The sequence below is a fragment of the Geotrypetes seraphini genome, chromosome 11 (genome assembly GCF_902459505.1).
Source record: "Geotrypetes seraphini chromosome 11, aGeoSer1.1, whole genome shotgun sequence".
NCBI classification, from domain to species: Eukaryota; Metazoa; Chordata; class Amphibia; order Gymnophiona; family Dermophiidae; genus Geotrypetes; species Geotrypetes seraphini.
Genome location: NC_047094.1, coordinates 26,569,948 through 26,589,243, shown reverse-complemented (window position 1 = coordinate 26,589,243; position 19,296 = coordinate 26,569,948). Strand labels below are relative to the sequence as shown.

At 40.4% G+C, this 19,296-nt stretch overlaps 1 protein-coding gene across 4 annotated transcripts in view; it reads left to right on the top strand.

Annotated features, from left to right (window-relative positions):
- Positions 1-643: 643 nt before the first annotated feature.
- Positions 644-19,296, top strand: part of VWA3A (von Willebrand factor A domain containing 3A) — a 142,158-nt gene continuing 123,505 nt past the window's right edge. For 3 of the 4 annotated variants that reach the window (XR_004536495.1, XM_033914789.1, XM_033914788.1), the window contains exons 1-6: positions 644-740; positions 9,816-9,883; positions 11,195-11,321; positions 12,926-13,047; positions 15,279-15,356; positions 17,932-17,986. Coding sequence is in view for 3 of the 4 variants with exons in the window: in XM_033914789.1 (XP_033770680.1) it covers positions 9,840-9,883; positions 11,195-11,321; positions 12,926-13,047; positions 15,279-15,356; positions 17,932-17,986 (426 nt within the window). In the remaining variant the exon portion in view is untranslated. Of the gene's footprint in view, positions 741-9,815; positions 9,884-11,194; positions 11,322-12,925; positions 13,048-15,278; positions 15,357-17,931; positions 17,987-19,296 lie in introns of those variants that run through there. The other variant, XM_033914790.1, reaches the window with a different exon arrangement.

Sequence of the window (19,296 nt, the reverse complement as noted above, 5' to 3'; positions counted from 1 at the left end):
GATTTTCATCTACTGTTAATGGTGCTCAGTCTTCCAAAATAGAGCATAAACGTGTAAAGGTTTGTGCATATGTGACATTGCTGCTATAATGGAAAAAAAAATTACTATAAAGAGTTCTTCACAGGTGAAAACTACAGCGAAACCTACAGACGAGCACACTATTGAAAATATTCAATTATATCCCAAAATGTATCTATTTATAATATTTTGAAAGTGTGAATGAAGTATCAAGAGGTAAGGACAGGCTTTTGCTTCCATACGACTTATTTAGCCCTATGCTGCACAGCGCACACCTTTGTGGGCCTATGATCGTGTGCCTCACTGTCAAACTTCCCCTCACAAGCCTCTCCTCCAGAGCCCATGCTTCAACATACTACCAGCTAAAATAGTCAAAGTTCGCGAGCCCGGAAACGAGCTGAACCATGAGCACCACAGGGCCATAAGAGGTCCAAATTAAATGGCGAGGCTGCCTATTTATTTTACTGGGGGGGGGGGGGGTTCGCTGAGTTTTCTACAAAGTTTTGGAAAGCCGTTGCGAGCAACGTGCTTTTTGTCGGCTGTCTTTTTATTTTTTTGCTGCTAAAAGGCAACGTGCCGCAATGGTTCAGTCCGTTGCTACTGGATACGGAGCAACAGATCGCGGCTGCTCGCGGCGCTGGGAACTACAATTGGGCGGCGGAGTGAGTTAACTAAAGACTTCTCACTTCGGTCGGTGGGAAGGTGGTGTCCGAGGTTGAAGGGTAGGTCGACTGGGGGCTTCGCCGCCCTCCCCGGGCGAACTTTGGGGGCGGGGATGTTTAGAGCTCGCAAGAGTAACAAACCCGTTTGATAAATGCTTGTCATCCACTGCTACTCCTTTCCCTACATAGACAGATTCATTCACTACTAACGCTGCTCACCTTGGGTTCTGCATGCCCTACCCTATATGTCATGTCTGTCCGTCCAAGTTAGATTGTAAGCTCTTCGGAGCAGGGACCGTCTATTAAATGTCAAAATGTACAGCGCTGCGTACACCTTTCAGCGCCATAGAAGTGATAAGTAGTAGTAGTAGAGGGGTTAATTTTTAAATGCTTACATATATCCTAAAAGAAATACCTTTTGGTCTTTTGGGGGAAAATTTACTTGTGTATTTTGTTATTTTTAATGCTCTGAGTTTCTGTAACAAGAGGTTATCTTGTGATGAGTTTGAAAAATCTATCTATCTATCTCTATCTATCTATATATACACATATATATATATATATATATATACATAAAAATATATATATAAATAATCATAAAAAACATATATATAAAAATAAAAATATATATATATATAATGTAAAAAGGTTTTAAGGATATAAATTAATAAAAGAGTGGGAATAGGTTTTTAAATATTTATTTGTGAAGATAATTAAATATTGATTTAACTAATCTATACTGGTAGGGAGGTGGGGCAATAGCCGGTGATGTTATAAGGAGGCAGGAGAGCAATTTATTTCTCTCATGGAGTAATCCCAAATTTGGGAAACATACACTCCTAAGTCTGAGGCTTGCCCCTATTACTATTAGATTTAGTTTAATTCAATTTAATTAAAAAAGACCAATAGTTCAATTAAAATAATTTAATGAAAATTTATAGGGATTTAAAATCAGTGCTTATTATTGATTCTTTACAAATGGTCTTTAATATTTATATAGCCATACAAGTTAGACATCATTGTCATTCTAAGACTTCACTGTATTCAAGGACTTCATTGTTATTTCTTCACTGACTGTCCAGCTCTTCGTGTTGTAAACTGCCTCGAACTACTTTGGCTTTGGCGGTATATAAAAAATAAAATTATTATTATATAAATTCAGCATGGCTTAAGTATCAAGAGAATAATGTCTAGACAAAATATCACTATTCCTAGAAAAGGTATAACAACCATGAAATCATATAACTAAGCGCATTGTTGTATAATATCCAATATACAAAAGAGCATAGTTTAAAAACACATCATGCTTCACACACAACTAGTGTAATTTTACAAATAATGAAGTAACTCTTCCAAATTTAGGGACCCTATATTTCAAACAAGCAGCAGGATTGAAGGCAGTTTGAAGTTTCTTGTGAACTATTTTCTGGCATCTTGCATAAAATAACATTACTGCTGTCTAATGGGTACAGGTCACGAGTGATACCACACCAGGTTCAAAATGGCACCAGTAACTCCTAGCATTAGTCTCGCAGTACTAGCCTCTATGGAAGGCGCCTGTCCTGTAACCACTAGACTGGGGATTTGTAAAGCTAAGTCCAAGGAGACCTAAGGGAGTATGGGAAGGGCTGTAGAGGAGAGGGGTGCCTTTTTATGGATGAGTGTGTACAGTATGGGGTGGGTCTTCAGGAGGACAGGATATGGATAGGAAGATTTATGCCTGGCCCCTTTAAGATGTAGTCCAAGAGCATCATGCTACAGCTTGGGGGCCTGATGCTCCCAGTTAGAAAAAATGCCATTTTTAACTGCTGTTATTTTTTCAGAAGTAACTTCATCACAAGCTGTGTTAATCAATGTGCATAGTAATGAGGTGTTTTGTTTGCATTTGCATGCTTTGCATGTTGTTACTAAGTATCCCATGATAATATATCACCATAATGCATGTTTTGTGCAATAGGTGTGTCATTCTGGGCAGTAGGATATTCTCCCCATGCTCCTGAGTCGTGCAGAAAGAAGCCATTCCAGGTTTTCAACTTCTCAAAGGGCTCTGCTTCCCCTTCAGTTTTTCATTGTGCACTTGAGCTGGAAGGTCTCTTTTTCTAGAGGGCTCTGCTTCCCCTTCAGTTTTTCCTTTAGCACTTGAGCTGGAAGGTGTCTTTCTGATCTGCTATATATATTTCTTTATTATTTTCAGTATTTTTTTTGCAGTCTTTTGCAGCTATCAGTGCACCAGAGATCCCCAGTGCAGGGGAAAGCTTTGCCTCCGTGGATAAGAAGCAGACGTGGATCTGCAGCCAGCAGGTTAATCCCTTGAGGACCTGTTTGGCCAACCTAAAGAAAACTTTGTGGAGCTCGAGGTCCATATTAGAGAATGACATGGTGACAAAATTCATCACCGTTCCCGTCCCCGCGGATAACCGCGGTAAACCATCTTCATGACATTCTTTAAGGAGAGAGGGAAGAATCAGAGTATGAATGGCCACAACCACTGACCCTCAAGCTTTGCTTTGAAGAATGCTGGTGTAGAAGGACTGAGGCTGAAATAGACACTAAAAAATGACATGGGATTATTTCCTGCAGTTACCCGCGGGGACGGGAATGGTGATGAATTTTGTCACCGTGTCATTCTCTAGTCCATATCTCTAGTAGCTTGGCTCGCCTACTGAATCGTAGAGGTTTTTTTGTTTTTGTGGTTTTTTAAAATTCTTTATTGATTTTTCAGACTACAAATGTGCAATAAATGATTCACATATTTGCACCTTACATAATAAGCGGAACAAAACTTACAAATATTACTGCACAATGAAATTTCCCCCACCCTCCCAACTAATAAACAAATATAATAAAACCTTCATGAAACTATTCATAAAATCCTTGAATCAATTCCAATTCTATTCCCTTCTCTTACCCCCCCTCCCGGATTAGTATGTTTACTTGTCTATAAAATTAAATTAATTATTCCTCTTTACAGTATTTAGCCAATGGCTCCCAAACATCCATAAAATTCTTAAAGCGTTCTTATTGTATGGCCATGCAATGCTCCATTTTATAAGTATAACACAAGGATTCCCACCAGAATGTGTAGTTCAACCTATCCCAGTTTTTCCAATTTCTCAAAATAAGCTGCATGGCAACCCCTGTCATTACAAAAAGTAGCTTGTTATTTCTCACTTTTAGCTCTCATAAGTGTACCAAATAAAATAGTATCATAAGATAAAGCCACTGGATTCTCTAATAAATTATTTACTTGTTCCTAAATAGACCTCCAAAACTGCAGTATCAAGGGACAATAGTAAAGTAAATGATCCAAAGTCCCAGCTTCAAGATGACAATGCCAGCATCTATTAGACTTGGAACTATCTAATTTATGTAAACGAACAGGGGTCCAGAATGCTCTATGTAATAAGAAAAAACAAATTTGTCTCATAGATGCTGACACCGTACATTTCATCCTCCACATCCAAATTCGTGGCCATTGAGACGCAGTAATCTGATGCTTTATCTCAATGTTCCAAATGTCACAAAGACCAGTTTTTGGTTTCTTATTCAAAAATTCAGATATTAATTTATACTACTGAGTGGCCTGGTGCCTCAGAAAGTCCACCTGAAAACATATCATCTTCAAACTATATTGATTTGTAAGATTTTTTTCCATCCAGGGAACCCCTCCTGAATGGCCTGCTTCAACTGCAACCATCTGTAACTTTGCGATTTATTAAGGCCAAATTTTTGTTGCAATCGTGAAAATTCAAGCAGCTTACCATCTGATATCACATCATCTAAAGTGTGTATACCTGCCTTCATCCAGTGTTTCCAGATGACCTTAAATCCGCCAATTTGAATTTTGGAGTTTAGCCAGAGGGACTGACAGGTGGATTTAAGTATTGGAATAGGTGTCAAATTATTTATATATTTCAATTCAATGTCTGCCATGCATTTAGTAAAATTCTGTTGTCCCTACATAGGGGTCCTTTTACAAAGGCGCAGTAGCGGTTTAATGCGTGGAATACTGCGTGTTAAACTGCCTGCCGCGCTAGTACCTAACGCCTCCATTGATGAGGCGCTAGGAGTTTAGGCTGCCGCGGGGGTTAGCATGTGAAGAAATGTCCGCGCTAACCCCCGTAGCGCCCCTTGATAAAAGGAGCCCATAATCTTGGAAACTTGATATTCAGAACATGGCTTAATCTCAGTGGAAACATGAGCTGCCATTCCAATCTCAACCAGTAGAGGTTTGAGTGTAGGCTGTTAGTTATTCGCAGGATGCTGGCTGCGATTTTGCTTCCCCCCACTTCGCGTGCACTGTTCCGTGGGAGTTTAAGATCAGTCCAACTTTGTTCCAACTGGCAGCCCACAGATCTCAGCATTTGAAGGATTGGCTGCTTGAGGCAGGGATTCTTCTCGCAGATTCAGCTACTGCCTAGAGCTGAGGCAGGCTGCAGCATCTTCAGAGCACATGTCACAGTGAGTAAGGCTACAGGGGACAGGTTTAGAACAAACGCTAGGAAGTTCTTTTTCACTCAGAGAGTGGTGGATACATGGAACGCGCTTCCAGAGGCTGTTGTAGACAAGAAAACATTAAATGGTTTCAAAGAAGGTTTGGATAGATTCCTAGAAGAAAAAGGGATTGAGGGGTATAGATAGGTATAGACCATTACTCAGGCAATGGGCCTGATGGGCCGCCGCAGGAGCGGACCACTGGGCAGGATGGACCTATGGTCTGCCTCAGCGGAGGCAACTTCTTATGTTCTTATTACAGCATATGAGCAAAATCAGGGGGGGGTCTGTAAAACCTATTGTGGAAGGTTTCTACCACATCCTGTAAGGTTCCCCACCTCTAAAATCCTGTTTTCTAAGTTTTATACATTTAGTAAAGTAATTTTTGCACAGGTTGGATGCCAGAATAATAATAATAATAACAGCTTATATACCGCAATATAATGAAGTTCTATGCGGTTTACAAAAGATTAAGCAAAGGTACAAATTGACTGACTTCAAGAGGGGAAGAAGAAAGAGAAGTAATTAGACAGGAAATTCATTGTTGAGGAGAAAAGTGATCAAAAGGACAGTAGGTCGCTATTGAGAGGAAAGAGATAATTGGATCAGTTGTCAAGATATTTTAGGAACAGGTGTGTTTTTAGACATTTCCTAAATTCCTCATAAGTAGAGGGCGAAAGTAATTGTTCTAGGTCTTTACCCCATGATGCTGCTTGGTGTGAGAGAAGGAATTCATGGTGTTTTTTCAGTTTGCCCTTTCACCATGCAGCACATGAAGGGGACAGGAGCATAAGGCTTATCCTCCCCTTTGGTCTCTAGGACTGAGGAACTTTGGGGGGGCCTGTCTATCAGGAGAAAATCCCTCCCTGGAGAATTCTTTTCTGGAGAGTTCTTTGGAGGTTATAACGGTTCATAGACAACGGCGCAAAAGACAAAAGCGCGCGCCGACAATTGAGCGCAGTGTGGAGGTGCGCACCGCACAAAATTACAGTTTTTAGGGGCTCCGACGGGGGGGTTTGTTGGGGAACCCCCCCAGTTTACTTAATAGACATCGCGCCGCCGTTATGGGGGGTTTGGGGGGTTGTATCCCTCCACATTTTACTGTAAACTGAACTTTTTCCCTAAAACCTTTTTCCCCCCACAACGTGGCGCGATGTCTATTAAGTAAAGTGCCGTCGGAGCCCTAAAAACAGTAATTTAGAGCGGCGTGCGCCTCCGCGCTGTGCTCAATTGTCTGGGCGCGCCTTTGTCGTGGCGCGCTTTTGACCTGACACCGGTTATAACAGAGAGGAAAACCTTGTTGATAACTCTCGCTTTGGAAAGCGATAGGGAACATGTATTAAGAATACATTTTCGTCATATAAATGATCAGTTCTTAGGCTTCAAAGCGCGTACATTTCCAGATATGTTTCAGAAATCTCAGAGGCGTAGAAAGGAATTTTTGGCATTAAGGCCAAGAATCCTCGTCCTGGGAGGGATATTTTTGTTGAAGTTTCCTGTAAAATGTTCTATTACATATCAAAATAAGAATTATCTGTTCTTTGAACCTAAGCAATTGTTAGAATTTATAGAATCAAATGAACAAGTAGCATCCGTAGCTGATAATGTGTAACTTGCCATATAACCGGCTATAGGATAAACAGAGTATTGCTGTTTTTTTTGTTTGATTATATGTATTTCTACTGACTATTTTCCTGTTGATTTCTCTCAATATTGTGGTCTAAATAATGGATGAGTCATTTTTCTCTCCTGTTTTCTTTTATTCTCCTTGGAATTATGGATCTGTTTCAAGTTATAGTTATACTTGAATGTAATAAGACAATTGATGTAAATAAAAAATTTTTTTTTTAAAGAGAAAATCCCTCCCAGAGCCCTGGAACAGCAGTAAGAGTGTGGAAGCAGCAGAACCCAAGAGACGTAAGGTGGAGTTACCTAAAGGGGACTCAGTGCTGCCTTGTAAAGCCTTTTCTCTTGAATTTAATTTGATATGGCGAGCTTTATTTGACTAGCCAAACTTCTCCTGAGGTCTGGCAGCGAGCCAGGGGTGGTTTAAGGGGACTTGGGCTTGCAGAGCGCATCAGTATCATAGGCTGACCAGGATCCTGTGGACCTTTCTGACATGGACTTTGAAGGCAAAGGATCAGTCTGTATGCCCTTGCTGTCACATAACAAGTCTTCCCTGCTGGGTGATATAGGATCACAAACAGGAATAAGTACACAGGAAGCAGTGGTGTCCCTCGACCAAGGGAAAGATCCCACAGTACGCTGGCTGTTCAAGCCTTCGGCACTATTAGAGCTCATTACTGACTCTTTTTAGGAGTTACGGTATAGACTCCAAGCACAGGCTCCTTTCACTCAGTGTTTTATCCTGAGCAGAGTGAAAGAGCAGCCCACGTCTTTTCCCTGGCATCCTGATATTTTAGTCACGGAGCATTGGGATGCTCCTGAGGGCTCTTTAAAGGTAGCCAAAACAATGACTAGGCTGTATCCTGTGGTACAGGAGTGACAACAGATGTTTGCTCAGCCTAAGCTGAATTCCTTGGTAGCTCAGAAAACCAAGTTCATGTCCCAGCTGAACGGTATCCTCTGGGTATACTGGTTCCCGAACCATCGACTCTTGGTCGACTGTCTGCTTTCCCCTTCTTCCTAGTTTAAAAACTTCTCAATTTCTCTCTTGATGTTGCTTGCAAGTAGCCTCGTTCCGTCTCCGCTGAGGTGGAGTCCATCCTTCCTGAATAGCTTGCTCAATAGCTTGCTGAACGTTGTCCAGTTGCGCACAAAGTGGAATCCTTCTTCCTCGCAACAGCGTTAACTTCTTGCAGCTCCGTCTGCCTCTTCTCGTCGGCACCTGGATACCGGCAGGATCTCTGAGAACTCTACCCTCGGCGTAGAGAGAGGCGTGATATTAAAGGATATGCAGGATCACAGATGTGAATGTGGTTCTAAAAAGGCAGTTAGAAGCTTTGGCCTTAGGGATCAAAGCAGCTGCAGCGGCCTCTTTTGTGGCATGTGCTTGTCATACTACGATGCATGGACTCACTCTGACAAAGGGCGAGCCTTTGCCCAGTTGATGCTAGCAGGGGTGAATTTTGTGGCCGATGCTCTCTACAACATCATCAGAGTCATGAGCAAAATCTTGGCTTATTCAATGGGCAGGAGATTCCACCTCCAAGGCTACTCTCAGCAGACTCCCTTTCAAAGGACAGATGTTGTTTGGAAAGGGTCTTGATGTTCTGCTATCCATTGTGGCAGATCACTGGTCAAAATCTTTGCCTGACAGCAGACCGTGAACCTCTAGAGCAGGGGTGCCCAACACATTGATCGCGATCTACTGGTCAATCACAAAGGCAACGCAAGTCGATCACGGAGAGACCGCACAACATAAAAACACTGCCGCCGCCTGGGATCTTTCCCCGCCGCAGCCGCAATCCAACAGCTCCATTCAATCATCTCGCACCGCCGCCGCAACTCCGGGCATGGAAGGGCCAGACGTGTTCAGCGATTGCACACTGCCGGCCCACAAGCCTTCCCCCCAATGTCAATTCTGACATTGGAGAGAAGGTTCTGGCCCAGCCAATCGCTGCTTGGCTGGCCCGGACCTGCTCTAGAGGTTCTGGGTGGTCTAATTTTTGTAATTCTAGGCGCTTTCAACAGTACTCAGGAGGAGCCTCATCTCAGAGATCTATCAGGGACCAAGACAGAGATTTACAGGACCTAGGTGAAGCCAAGCCTCTGGTTCTCATCCCACATCAACCGCCAAGAAAGTGCAATGATGCCAGAGCTTAAGTCTTCCCCCTGAGGAAGGCTCTAGGTGTATGCAGAGGTCTGGGCACAGATCTCTGCATACACCTAGATGGACAGGTAAAGAGGTCCCACCCTAGATTTCTGGGACTGCTTTTGTATGTCCCTACTGTCCAGAATGACACACCTATTGCACTAGAAAAAGATTAGGTTCTTACCTTGCTAATATATTTTCTAGTAGATAGGTGAGTCATTCTGGAGCACCGCCTTATCATTATTTACACTGCCTGCCTACTGTCTCAATCAGGAAGTTCGAGTCAAAACTGAGATTTTGATGTCAGTCAGACCTTAAGGGTATGAAGAATAATCTATTGCTATAACACATTGAGAGAATGTTTGAGCTCCATAAATGTTTCTAATTGGTATGGTTATTTCAGTGTTTTGATTGTTCAATTAAAATGGTTGTTATACTTTCAAAGCAGAACAGATTTAGTTTGGGGAGTCTCCCTGTATCCCTCCTTCTTATCTGTTCCTATATATGGCTATCAATTGTTTTGGTACAAACTGAAGGGGGCAGCAGAGTCCTCTGGAGAAGGAGGAGTTTAAAACATGGAATGGATTCCTTCTGCACAACTCATAAGCACGGGGAGAATACTGTCCAGAATGACACATCTATCTGCTGGAAAAGGTATTAGCAAGGTTAGAACCTAATCTCTCTATATTGCCATTTAACGTGTTAAGGGCCAAATAATGTATACTATAGCCATAATGTACTTTATTAACTAACCCCCTTTTCTTGGTAAGTCCCAGAAGCACTTAGTGAAATCGTTTGAATATCAACCTGTATAAACATATATTATACCATAACTATAACTCTATTTTTTCACCATTTTCTTTTAGTAAAAGATCTGCACCCAACAAAAGATGGCTCAGGTTTTGGATGATGAGCAGCTTTTCAAAAGAGTCTGGTGAGAGTCTAGGTGTAGTACTGTAAAAGGAGGATTCTAGTATACAGTAGATGTACAAATACATTACACCAGGTTATCTCAAAGTCCCTCCTTGAGGGCCGCAATCCAGTCGGGTTTTCAGGATTTCCCCAATGAATATGCTTTAAAAACAGTGCGTGCACATAGATCTCATGCATATTCATTGGGGAAATCCTGAAAACCCGACTGGATTGAGGCCCTCAAGGAGGGACTTTGAGACCCCTGCCTTACACAGAGCAAGTACTGTTTTACAAGAACTAGTTCTTGCCGAACATGACCTAGGGCTTGCTTAAGGTACCTTTATATTTTGACAATGGAAGTTTGAATCCTACTCCTGCCAAGCAAATATCTGTGGAAAGTTAGTGGAATCTGTGTCTTCAGAGGGTTCTAAGAGCAAATTGGACAAACATTCTTCCACAGTGGTTAAAATATTGTCGATCCTTGTGGACTCCATAATCTTTCAAGTCCTTTCCAGCCCTCAGACTGTACAACAAGCAGTGCAGTTTGTTGTAAAAAGTGAAATATTAATAGAATTATAAATCATAATGACAAATTTATTGCCTTTAGTAACTTGAGTAAATGCACATTAATTTGCATTAGCTGTATAGGTACGAGGGCTGATTGAAAAGTAATGTGACTGCCTCTGGTTTTCTTTCCAAGAAGTAGACATGGCAATGCTGCTGAACCAGAGTTGGACTGCCATACTTTTCATTGCTGGGTCACAGCAAGAGGAAGAACTTTGTACATTTCGTTATGGCAAATGAAGAAGACATGTCTGTTAGAGTACACAGCATGACTAATTGCTTTACCACTGTATTTTTGCTGTAACATTTCAAGAGTCTCTTTACTGCTCTTTCCAAGTTTAACACAAAATTCAGTCGCACACCCTGGCATACTATTACAAACATGTCTTTTTCATCTGCCATGACGAAATGTATGAAGCTATTCCTCTTTGCTGTACCCAATAATGAAGACTACGGCAGTCCAACTACAGGTTCAGAAACGTTGATATATGAGCTTCACAAGAACCAGCACTGTATTGCCATGTCTACTTCTTGGAAAGAAAAACAGAGGCGGTCTTTTTATTTTTTCAATCAGCCCTTGTAGTAAATAGGCCCCACTGAAAATAATGGGGCTTATGCTATATAACACTCTTTAAATCTGAATTAATGCACTTTTACTAAATGAGACCATTAAGTTTTTGCATGTAGCCCAGTGGTGATGTAATAATAATGGTGCATTTTTAGTTTTTAAAGTTACTAAATTTTTGGAGAAATCATTCTTGTTTTGCAGTTCAGATCCAGTATCATCTTCAGTTACTCTGAGAGTCCGACCCTCCTGGCAAGATGTGACACTTACAGATTTAGAGCCTGACAATGGGTTATTGGTTACCCATGTCAACCAGACGAGGGATCTGCTGGTAAAATGTGCACTCATCATGCAATAACTTATCAGAATATCTGTATACAGTATATGCTTAATATGTCGCATGAAGGCCAATTTTAAGACTTCCCATGGTGCTTATAGGCCCAGGCTTACTTGCAGGCATGCAAATCAAGTTCTCTTAAAAATCCCTTTGAAAATTTCCACCATGATTATAACAGTATAGTATATAATTATAAATATAAACAATTCTTTATAATGCTTGTGGTTTTTGGCACTGTAATTTCATTTAATTTATTGACTTTACAGTGGTAATGAAAATCCCACAAAAAAATGAAATGACAAACATTTCTATTGCATGGGAAATTAAGCTGCTTTGTTCCTATAAAAATTGTGGGAACAGTGACATCTAGAGAATACTCGGGTTATACAGTATATTGCCCTTTAAAATTATAGGAAGGAAATACTATAAAACCGTTACAAAAACCAACATCTTCAAATTAGCATCTTATCTATTGTTTTGTTCATTGCTTTTACTTTCTTATATTTGCCCTAAAGCATAGAAGTTAGTTTTAAAGGCCCTTTCCCTGCATAAAAGTAAATCTTAAGGAAATGTTGTTTTTTTAATAAAATCATCCATTTGATGCCCAAGCTCAATGCTCCAAATGTCCCTAAGCCAGTTCTTTATAATAAGTTTAAAAAGATTTGGGGGCCATTGACGATTTATTCGGATGATCAGACATCTTAAGCACCTAAATATTGGAAAATATAAGGGGGGGGGTTTATGAAGGATAATAATTGATAATTGCTATTTATTAGTATATGGGTGGGAGGGAGGGGCTTTTTATATAATATTGGAATATTACAAATAAGAATGTCAAGTGATTAATTAAGATTTTTATGAATTATTGTTGTACACTTGTTGTAATTTTTGAAAATGAATAAAGATTTATTAAAAAAAAAAAAAAAAATCATCCATGTTATAAATGGCCAGAGGAAGAAAGGTACCACATTTGCATGCACTAACAAGACAGAACAGCAAGACCATACACACTATTTTAAATTGTTTACGTTTATTTTACTGGTAACCAGTAAAGATCAGATAATAAAGGACTAACTCCTATTAGTTACAAAAATTAGTCTAGCAACCATCTTCTGCTGAATGCTGAAAAACTGGAGAACTGAAAAGTAACACAAGGGGGTAAAAGTTTGTTATTAAGGCTAAGAAGGGTCCAAGTGCAAGAGGCAAGGCTCTTTAAACTAGTTATTTCAGCATTAAATGAAATCAACAAATATAAACATAAAATATGATGAAGGTTGGGAGGTACGGAGGGGGGGGTAAACGTATCACTAGATTTTTATGTAGTAGATATTAAAGTGCTATTGTGTAATAACTTGTTGAAATATATTATTTTGTGCACTTATTGTCAAATTTGAAAATGAATAAAGGAGAAAAAAAAAAAAATTAACCAGCCCTCTAATGACTGTTGTCATAGGAAATTATTTCGCTAAGGCTAAGAAGTAAGTGGAAAATTGAGGTAGGGAAAATTTCTAAAAGAGAAGAACTGAACTATAAGTTTGCATTTGGAGTTTTATTTACCTCTAATTGTTCTATATTTTTTTCTTTTTTTTTATGCACAGAGAGTGCAAGGAAAAGCACAACCTCAAGACACACAAACATCAGAGGAATGGCTAAATAAGCACAGTTTACAATCCATTAAATTAACAATAGAAGATTTAATAAATCAAGGGAATATTGTCATGTGAGTACCGTATTTTCACTCATATACCGCGCACCCGTGTAAAACGTGCACACGGGTATAGGAGATATAGGTTTAGAACAATGAAGGGAGATAGGTTTAGAACAAATGCTAGGAAGTTCTTCTTCACCCAGAGGGTGGTGGACACCTGGAATGCGCTTCCAGAGGGGGTGGTTGAGCAGAGTACGGTTTTGGGTTTCAAAAAGGGATTGGACGAATTCCTGAAGGGTAAGGGAATCCAGGGGTACAATTAGAGGGTTACTATACAAGACAAAATGCTCTTGAGTAATAGATCACTACAGGTCATTGACCTGGGGGGCCGCCGCGGGAGCGGACTGCTGGGCATGATGGACCTATGGTCTGACTCGGCAGAGGCCATGCTTATGTGCTTATAGCGCGCGGGGAACAGAAATTTATGTAATAAAATTTTAATATAGCGCGCACACGCGTATACCGCGCATGCTAAAACCTCCTCCCGCCTACTCCGAACCGGCATCCTCCCCCCCCACTCGCGTCACCCTCCCTCCCCCGCGATCCTACATCCCCCCCAGCACCGCAAAGACAACTCTTGCCCGATTGGGCACCGGCACTGGCACCAGCACCAATGCACAGGATGTGCCAGTGCCAGTGCCCGAAGATCCTCCCTTGTTGGGCTGGGCTGGGCTCCGGCATTCCCCCTGCGAACCGGCATCCTCCCCCCCTCCCGCTCGCGTCATCCCCCCTCCCCCGCGATCCTACTTCCCCCCCAGCACCGCAAAGACAACTCTTACCCGATTGGGCACCGGCACCAGCACCAATGCATAGGATGTGCCAGTGCCAGTGCCCGAAGATCCTCCCTCGTTGGGTTGGGCTGGACTGGGCTAGGCTCGGCGGTGCGAGAGAGATCCTCCTTCTTCCTGTGCCGGGCTGGACTAGGCTTTGAGCATTTGCGCATGCTCAAAGCCTTCTGGTCTCGCTCTCTCCGAGATTATCTCGGAGAGAGCGAGACCAGAAGGCTTTGAGCATGCGCAAATGCTCAAAGCCCAGTCCAGCGTGGCACAGGGAAGAAGGAGGATCTCCCTCGCACCGCCCAACCCAGCCCAGCCCAACGAGGGAGGATCTTCAGGCACTGGCACATCCTGTGCATTGGTGCTGGTGCCGGTGGCCAATCGGGTAAGAGTTGGCTTTGCGGTGCTGGGGGGGATGTAGGATCGCGGGGGAGGGGGGTGACGCGAGCGGGGGGGGGAGGATGCCGGTTCGCAGGGGGAATGCTGGATCAGAATGAAAAAAAGAAAAGTTGTAAAACGCGCTTACGCGTATAACGCGCAAGGTTATGCACGGTTTGTAAAATCGTGTATAACGCGCACGTTATATGCGTGAAAATACGGTATATAATACATTTTTGGTCAGTTATGTTTATCTAGGTTATGAATTCTAAGGGCCAGATTCTGTATAGGATGCCCTGTCTCAGAAGCTGCCTAAGCGGCTTTTGAGATTCGCACACAGGCTTCCTATATAGAATCGCATCTGTCCTAACAGACATACGCCAATGCCCGCCTAACCACCACAATTCTCTAACCGGTGTCCATGTCACAGGCACCAGTTCGCGTTGCCGCTGAGCTGATTGCCGCAAAGGAATCTCCCTGCCGCGATCAATTTAGCGGCTACTAATGCTACTACTATTAATTATTTCTATAGCGCTACCAGACGCACGCAGCACTGAAGCGGCAAGGAACCCATCCCCCTCCCACCCCAAGACATCCACCAGCAGGAGGGATACCCAGTTCCACCTGCCAGATCCCTTGAAGCTTCCTCCCACACCCTGAATGTCCATGGCAGGAGGAGTGCCCAATTTTTCCTGCTGCCACCTTCCCCCGAGCCATTTCCCGGCAGGAGGAATGCCCAGTTGCTCCTGCCGGGAACCCCCCTCTCCTGAGACATCCCCCGGCAGGAGGGATGCCTAGTTCCTCTTGCCAGAAACCCCTCCCCCCCAAGATCATTAGTAGGAGGGATGCCCACTCCCTCCTGCTGGAACCCCCTCTACAGGCATGCCCACACCTAGCCTTGTTCGAGCTTAGGTGGCCCTAGGCTCGTGAAAATGTCTACAATGAAGTGACCCTCCTCAGGGTGTATTTTTTTTTTTTAAAACATGCATCACGATTGGCTGGTTAGACAGCAGTAGGACACCTACTGCTGCCTACAACCAGGACACCATTTATAGAATTTGTGCCTAAATGTCCATGTGTTTCTTTTAGGGGCACAGATGACAAAGCTGCAAAACATATTGAGCTTGCTTCAGAAACAATTAATGATTTTGAATCAAGATTATATCAGTAAGTATAAGTGTACCTGACCTAGATCCACTAGACTAGGAGACAGGTTGTTTTTTTTGGGGTTTTTTAAAAAAATCTTTATTCATTTTCAGAAATTACAACAAGTGTACAATAATCACTCAGAAATATATTAATTAATCACTTGACAATCTTATTTGTAATCCTCCAGATATATAAATATAAAAGAATCCCATCCCTCCCACCCATATATTAATAATTAACAATTATTAGGAGACAGGTTTTGAAAAAAAATCAATATTTTATCATCTATCCATTCAGAAACTACCTTTCTAATATAAATGTTTGCAAAAAACTATCCTCTTCTAAAACTTATTCATTGCAGTTTTATGTGTATAAAATAAAATATTGTAAGATATGATATTAAGGGATCCAGTAACATATTTGATACATCATTCTTAAAATAGCCTTCTATAATACACACCCTTCAAAATATATTTAATTAACATGTCAGTTATATAATATAAATCACTTCCAAAATAGCTAGCTAAAAGTTAATTTCCTCAATATGCATATCTGATGCACTAAATAAATCTCATTTAAATAGACAAAAAATAATAGAAAAAGTAATTAAAAAAAAAATAAAAATTGGGGTTTATAATAAATGTGAACCCCTTAGAGGAGACTTACGTCGATATAAATATGTCTCAACGGGCTGAATAAGTCCCGTATGAGAGCCGCTTCTAAAAAAGCTAACAAATTTTTAAAAATTCAAAAATATTTAAATTAAATTTATTTAGGGCTCCTTTTAAGAAGGTGCACTAGCGTTTTTAGCGCACGCACCGGATTAGCGCGTGCTAGCCGAAAAACTACCGCCTGCTCAAAAGGAGGCGGTAGCGGCTAGCGTGGGCGGCATTTTAGCGCGCGCTATTCCGCATGTTAAGGCCCTAACACACCTTCATAAAAGGAGCCCTTAGTATATCAGATATGCATAATTGAGAAAAATAACTGAGAAAAATATTAGCTGTCTAGTTTGGAAGTGATTTGTGATTTCTGGCCAGTTATAAATTATTTGCCCATATAATATATGCAGCTTCTAATGGGGGTAATTTTCCGTATAAAGTTTTTTTCCACACATAAGACTATTGTACACAAAGAAAAGGGCTTTTATAAAATTGTCCTGCAGTATATGTGTATATACAGGCAGTCCCCGAATTACAGACACCTGACTTAAGTACGATTCATACTTTAAAACACGGTCGTTGCTTCATTTGATTCATTGAGCAGAATTTCCAGTAGGGCATAGGCTCCCACACTTCTCCTGCAACAGGTTCAGGAATGATGCATGGCCATATTAAGAACAGTGTGTGGTTGTGCATGCTGTGTGTGGTTGTGCATATTAAGAACAGTGAGTGGTTGCAAATCGCGAGAACTGATGGCAAGCCAATCACAGAGCAGAGCGGGACCAGGCAGGAAGTGCAAAGGTCACGCTCCTGCCTTATGCGCTGCTCTGCAGGAAGAAAGGCAGCCGTCCAGCACTGACCACACCAGTTAAAAACAAAGGTACCGGGGGGCGGGGGGAGGTGTATTCTCTCCATAAGATGCACCCACTTATCCACACCCTTTTTGGGAGTGTAAAAAGTGTGTCTTATGGAGCGAAAAATACGGTAATTGAATAGCAAGGCAATTAGTGAGGAGGTGCTAATAATCAATTTGTAACACAAAAACGCCATGGCCATTTTTATTTTAACCGCAGGAATAAATAAGAATAAATCTGAGGAAGAAATGTAGGTGACTTTAATCTTTGTGATCTAATTATGTAAACTGAATTGAGCTCCTATTTTTAGGAGATGATTCGGTATATAAGACTAACCCCCTTTTTTTATTAAGGTGCGCTATGCTTTTTAGCACACGATAAATATTAGCGCGCGCTAATCAAGCGCTAAACACTAACACTTGCATGTTATCCTATGGATGCATTAGTGATTAGTGCATACGTTTTTTTATTGGTTTTTTATTATAATTTCTTTATTCATTTTTTCATATTACAAGTGTATCAGAAAAATTTATATGATCTTATAAATACACACTTGATTTACCTTCATGAACACTTTAAGTACAAAATATCATATTTATATTCATATTTTATAATGTTCTAAATAATATGTAATTCATTTAATATGTATGACCAATATAAATAAAATAACCCCCCCTCCCAATCCCTCCCTACCTATTTCAGAAAATCTAACCTAATCCTTTAAAATTTATTAATTAATTCATACATATTGTGAGATAAATAAAATAATACCCACCCACATCCCATTTAACAAATATCTTATTATGGGAAAATGTTATTAATCATTACAAAAACCACTTAGCGCTCCTTAGTAAAAGAGGGCCTAAGAATTAGATTAGATTATAAAGTAGGAAATAGGAATCTTTTTGTACTTCTGTCAGAAAATCAGACCAAATACACGTACGAGCAACAATGTTAATATTTAATCTTTGTCACTCAGCCATCTATAAATTGTAATTAAATTTTCTAGCTGTATAAAGAAAGTGTTTAAATGGAGCTGCTTTATCTAGTCAACTTCAATTCTGCATTTAATTTTGTTAGTGCCATCGAACTTTATCACCAGCGAATTGAGTGGCTTATGAAAGACAGCAGGAAGGTAATGATTTGTTTTTCTCAAATGACTTTTTATGTGAATAATAACGCTTTAGAAGCTCTTGATAAAAGCATAACTGATGTTCTCTGAAGGGTACTTTTTTTAAATAAAATCTTTATTCATTTTTACAACTTACAACAAGTGAATCAAGAAATAACATTTGATCTTAAAAACATCACTTGATTTTCTATTACATCCATTGTAAATTAATGAAATTTATCCCCTCCCCTCCCTATCATTCCATATACATTCACTTATATTATACAATATTTTTTTTAATTATTCATCCAAATCTTTGATGTTTAACATTTTTTATTAATTTTTTCATATAACAACAAGTGTATCATAAAAATTCATACAATTACCTTAAGTATACACTTGATATCTCCATAACATATTGTACATACAACATATCTTATATAATCCTTACTACAATTTTAGACATCTTATAAAATTTAATAATTTTATCAACTATTATTCAATTATGAATCCCCTTCCCTCCCCTTATTTTGTTAGTTGCACACAATATAACAACTATTATGATAATTTATTTATATTTTATGATAAAGAGAATAAACCTACCCCCCCTCCTTTATCAAGTATCTTATTATGGGAAAAATTATATCAATCATTACAAAAATCTGTTAATGGTCCCCAAATCTTCTTAAACTTATCGATATATCCTTTTTGTGTTGCAAATGTACGCTCCATCTTATATATATGGCAAACTGAATTCCACCAAAAGTTGTAATTTAATCTGTCATAATTCTTCCAATTGTATGTTATTTGTTGAACTGCTACTCCAGTCAAATCTTTAAGAAAGAATCAGAAACCCCCCCAACTCTACCCCCTCATTATCAATTATATTATTACGGGAAAAATGTTATTTATTCATTACAATGATCTGCCAATGGCCCCCAAACATCTTGAAATTTACTAAAATGTCCATTCTTATAAATATCATTTGGAACTGGATATCAAAAACTCATATCGTTTATGAGTAAGCCTCAGCCCCACCACTCCACCGCTATGTTACCTCATACCTGCGGGAAGAATTACGTGGCACTTCATCATTGGCTGCCCATATACGCTCTATTATTTAACAATAAATTATTGATATTATATTTGTTTTCTAATATCTTCCGTTGTATATCCGTAAAATTTTTTGTGTGGGTACTTAGCTTTATATCTATCAGCCAACGCCTGGGAGTCTGACCTGACATGACATGTTTCGCACCGAAAAGTGCTGTATCAAGGGTCTCCCGAGGTCGCACGTGCCAATGATGAAGTGCCACGTAATTCTTCCCGCAGGT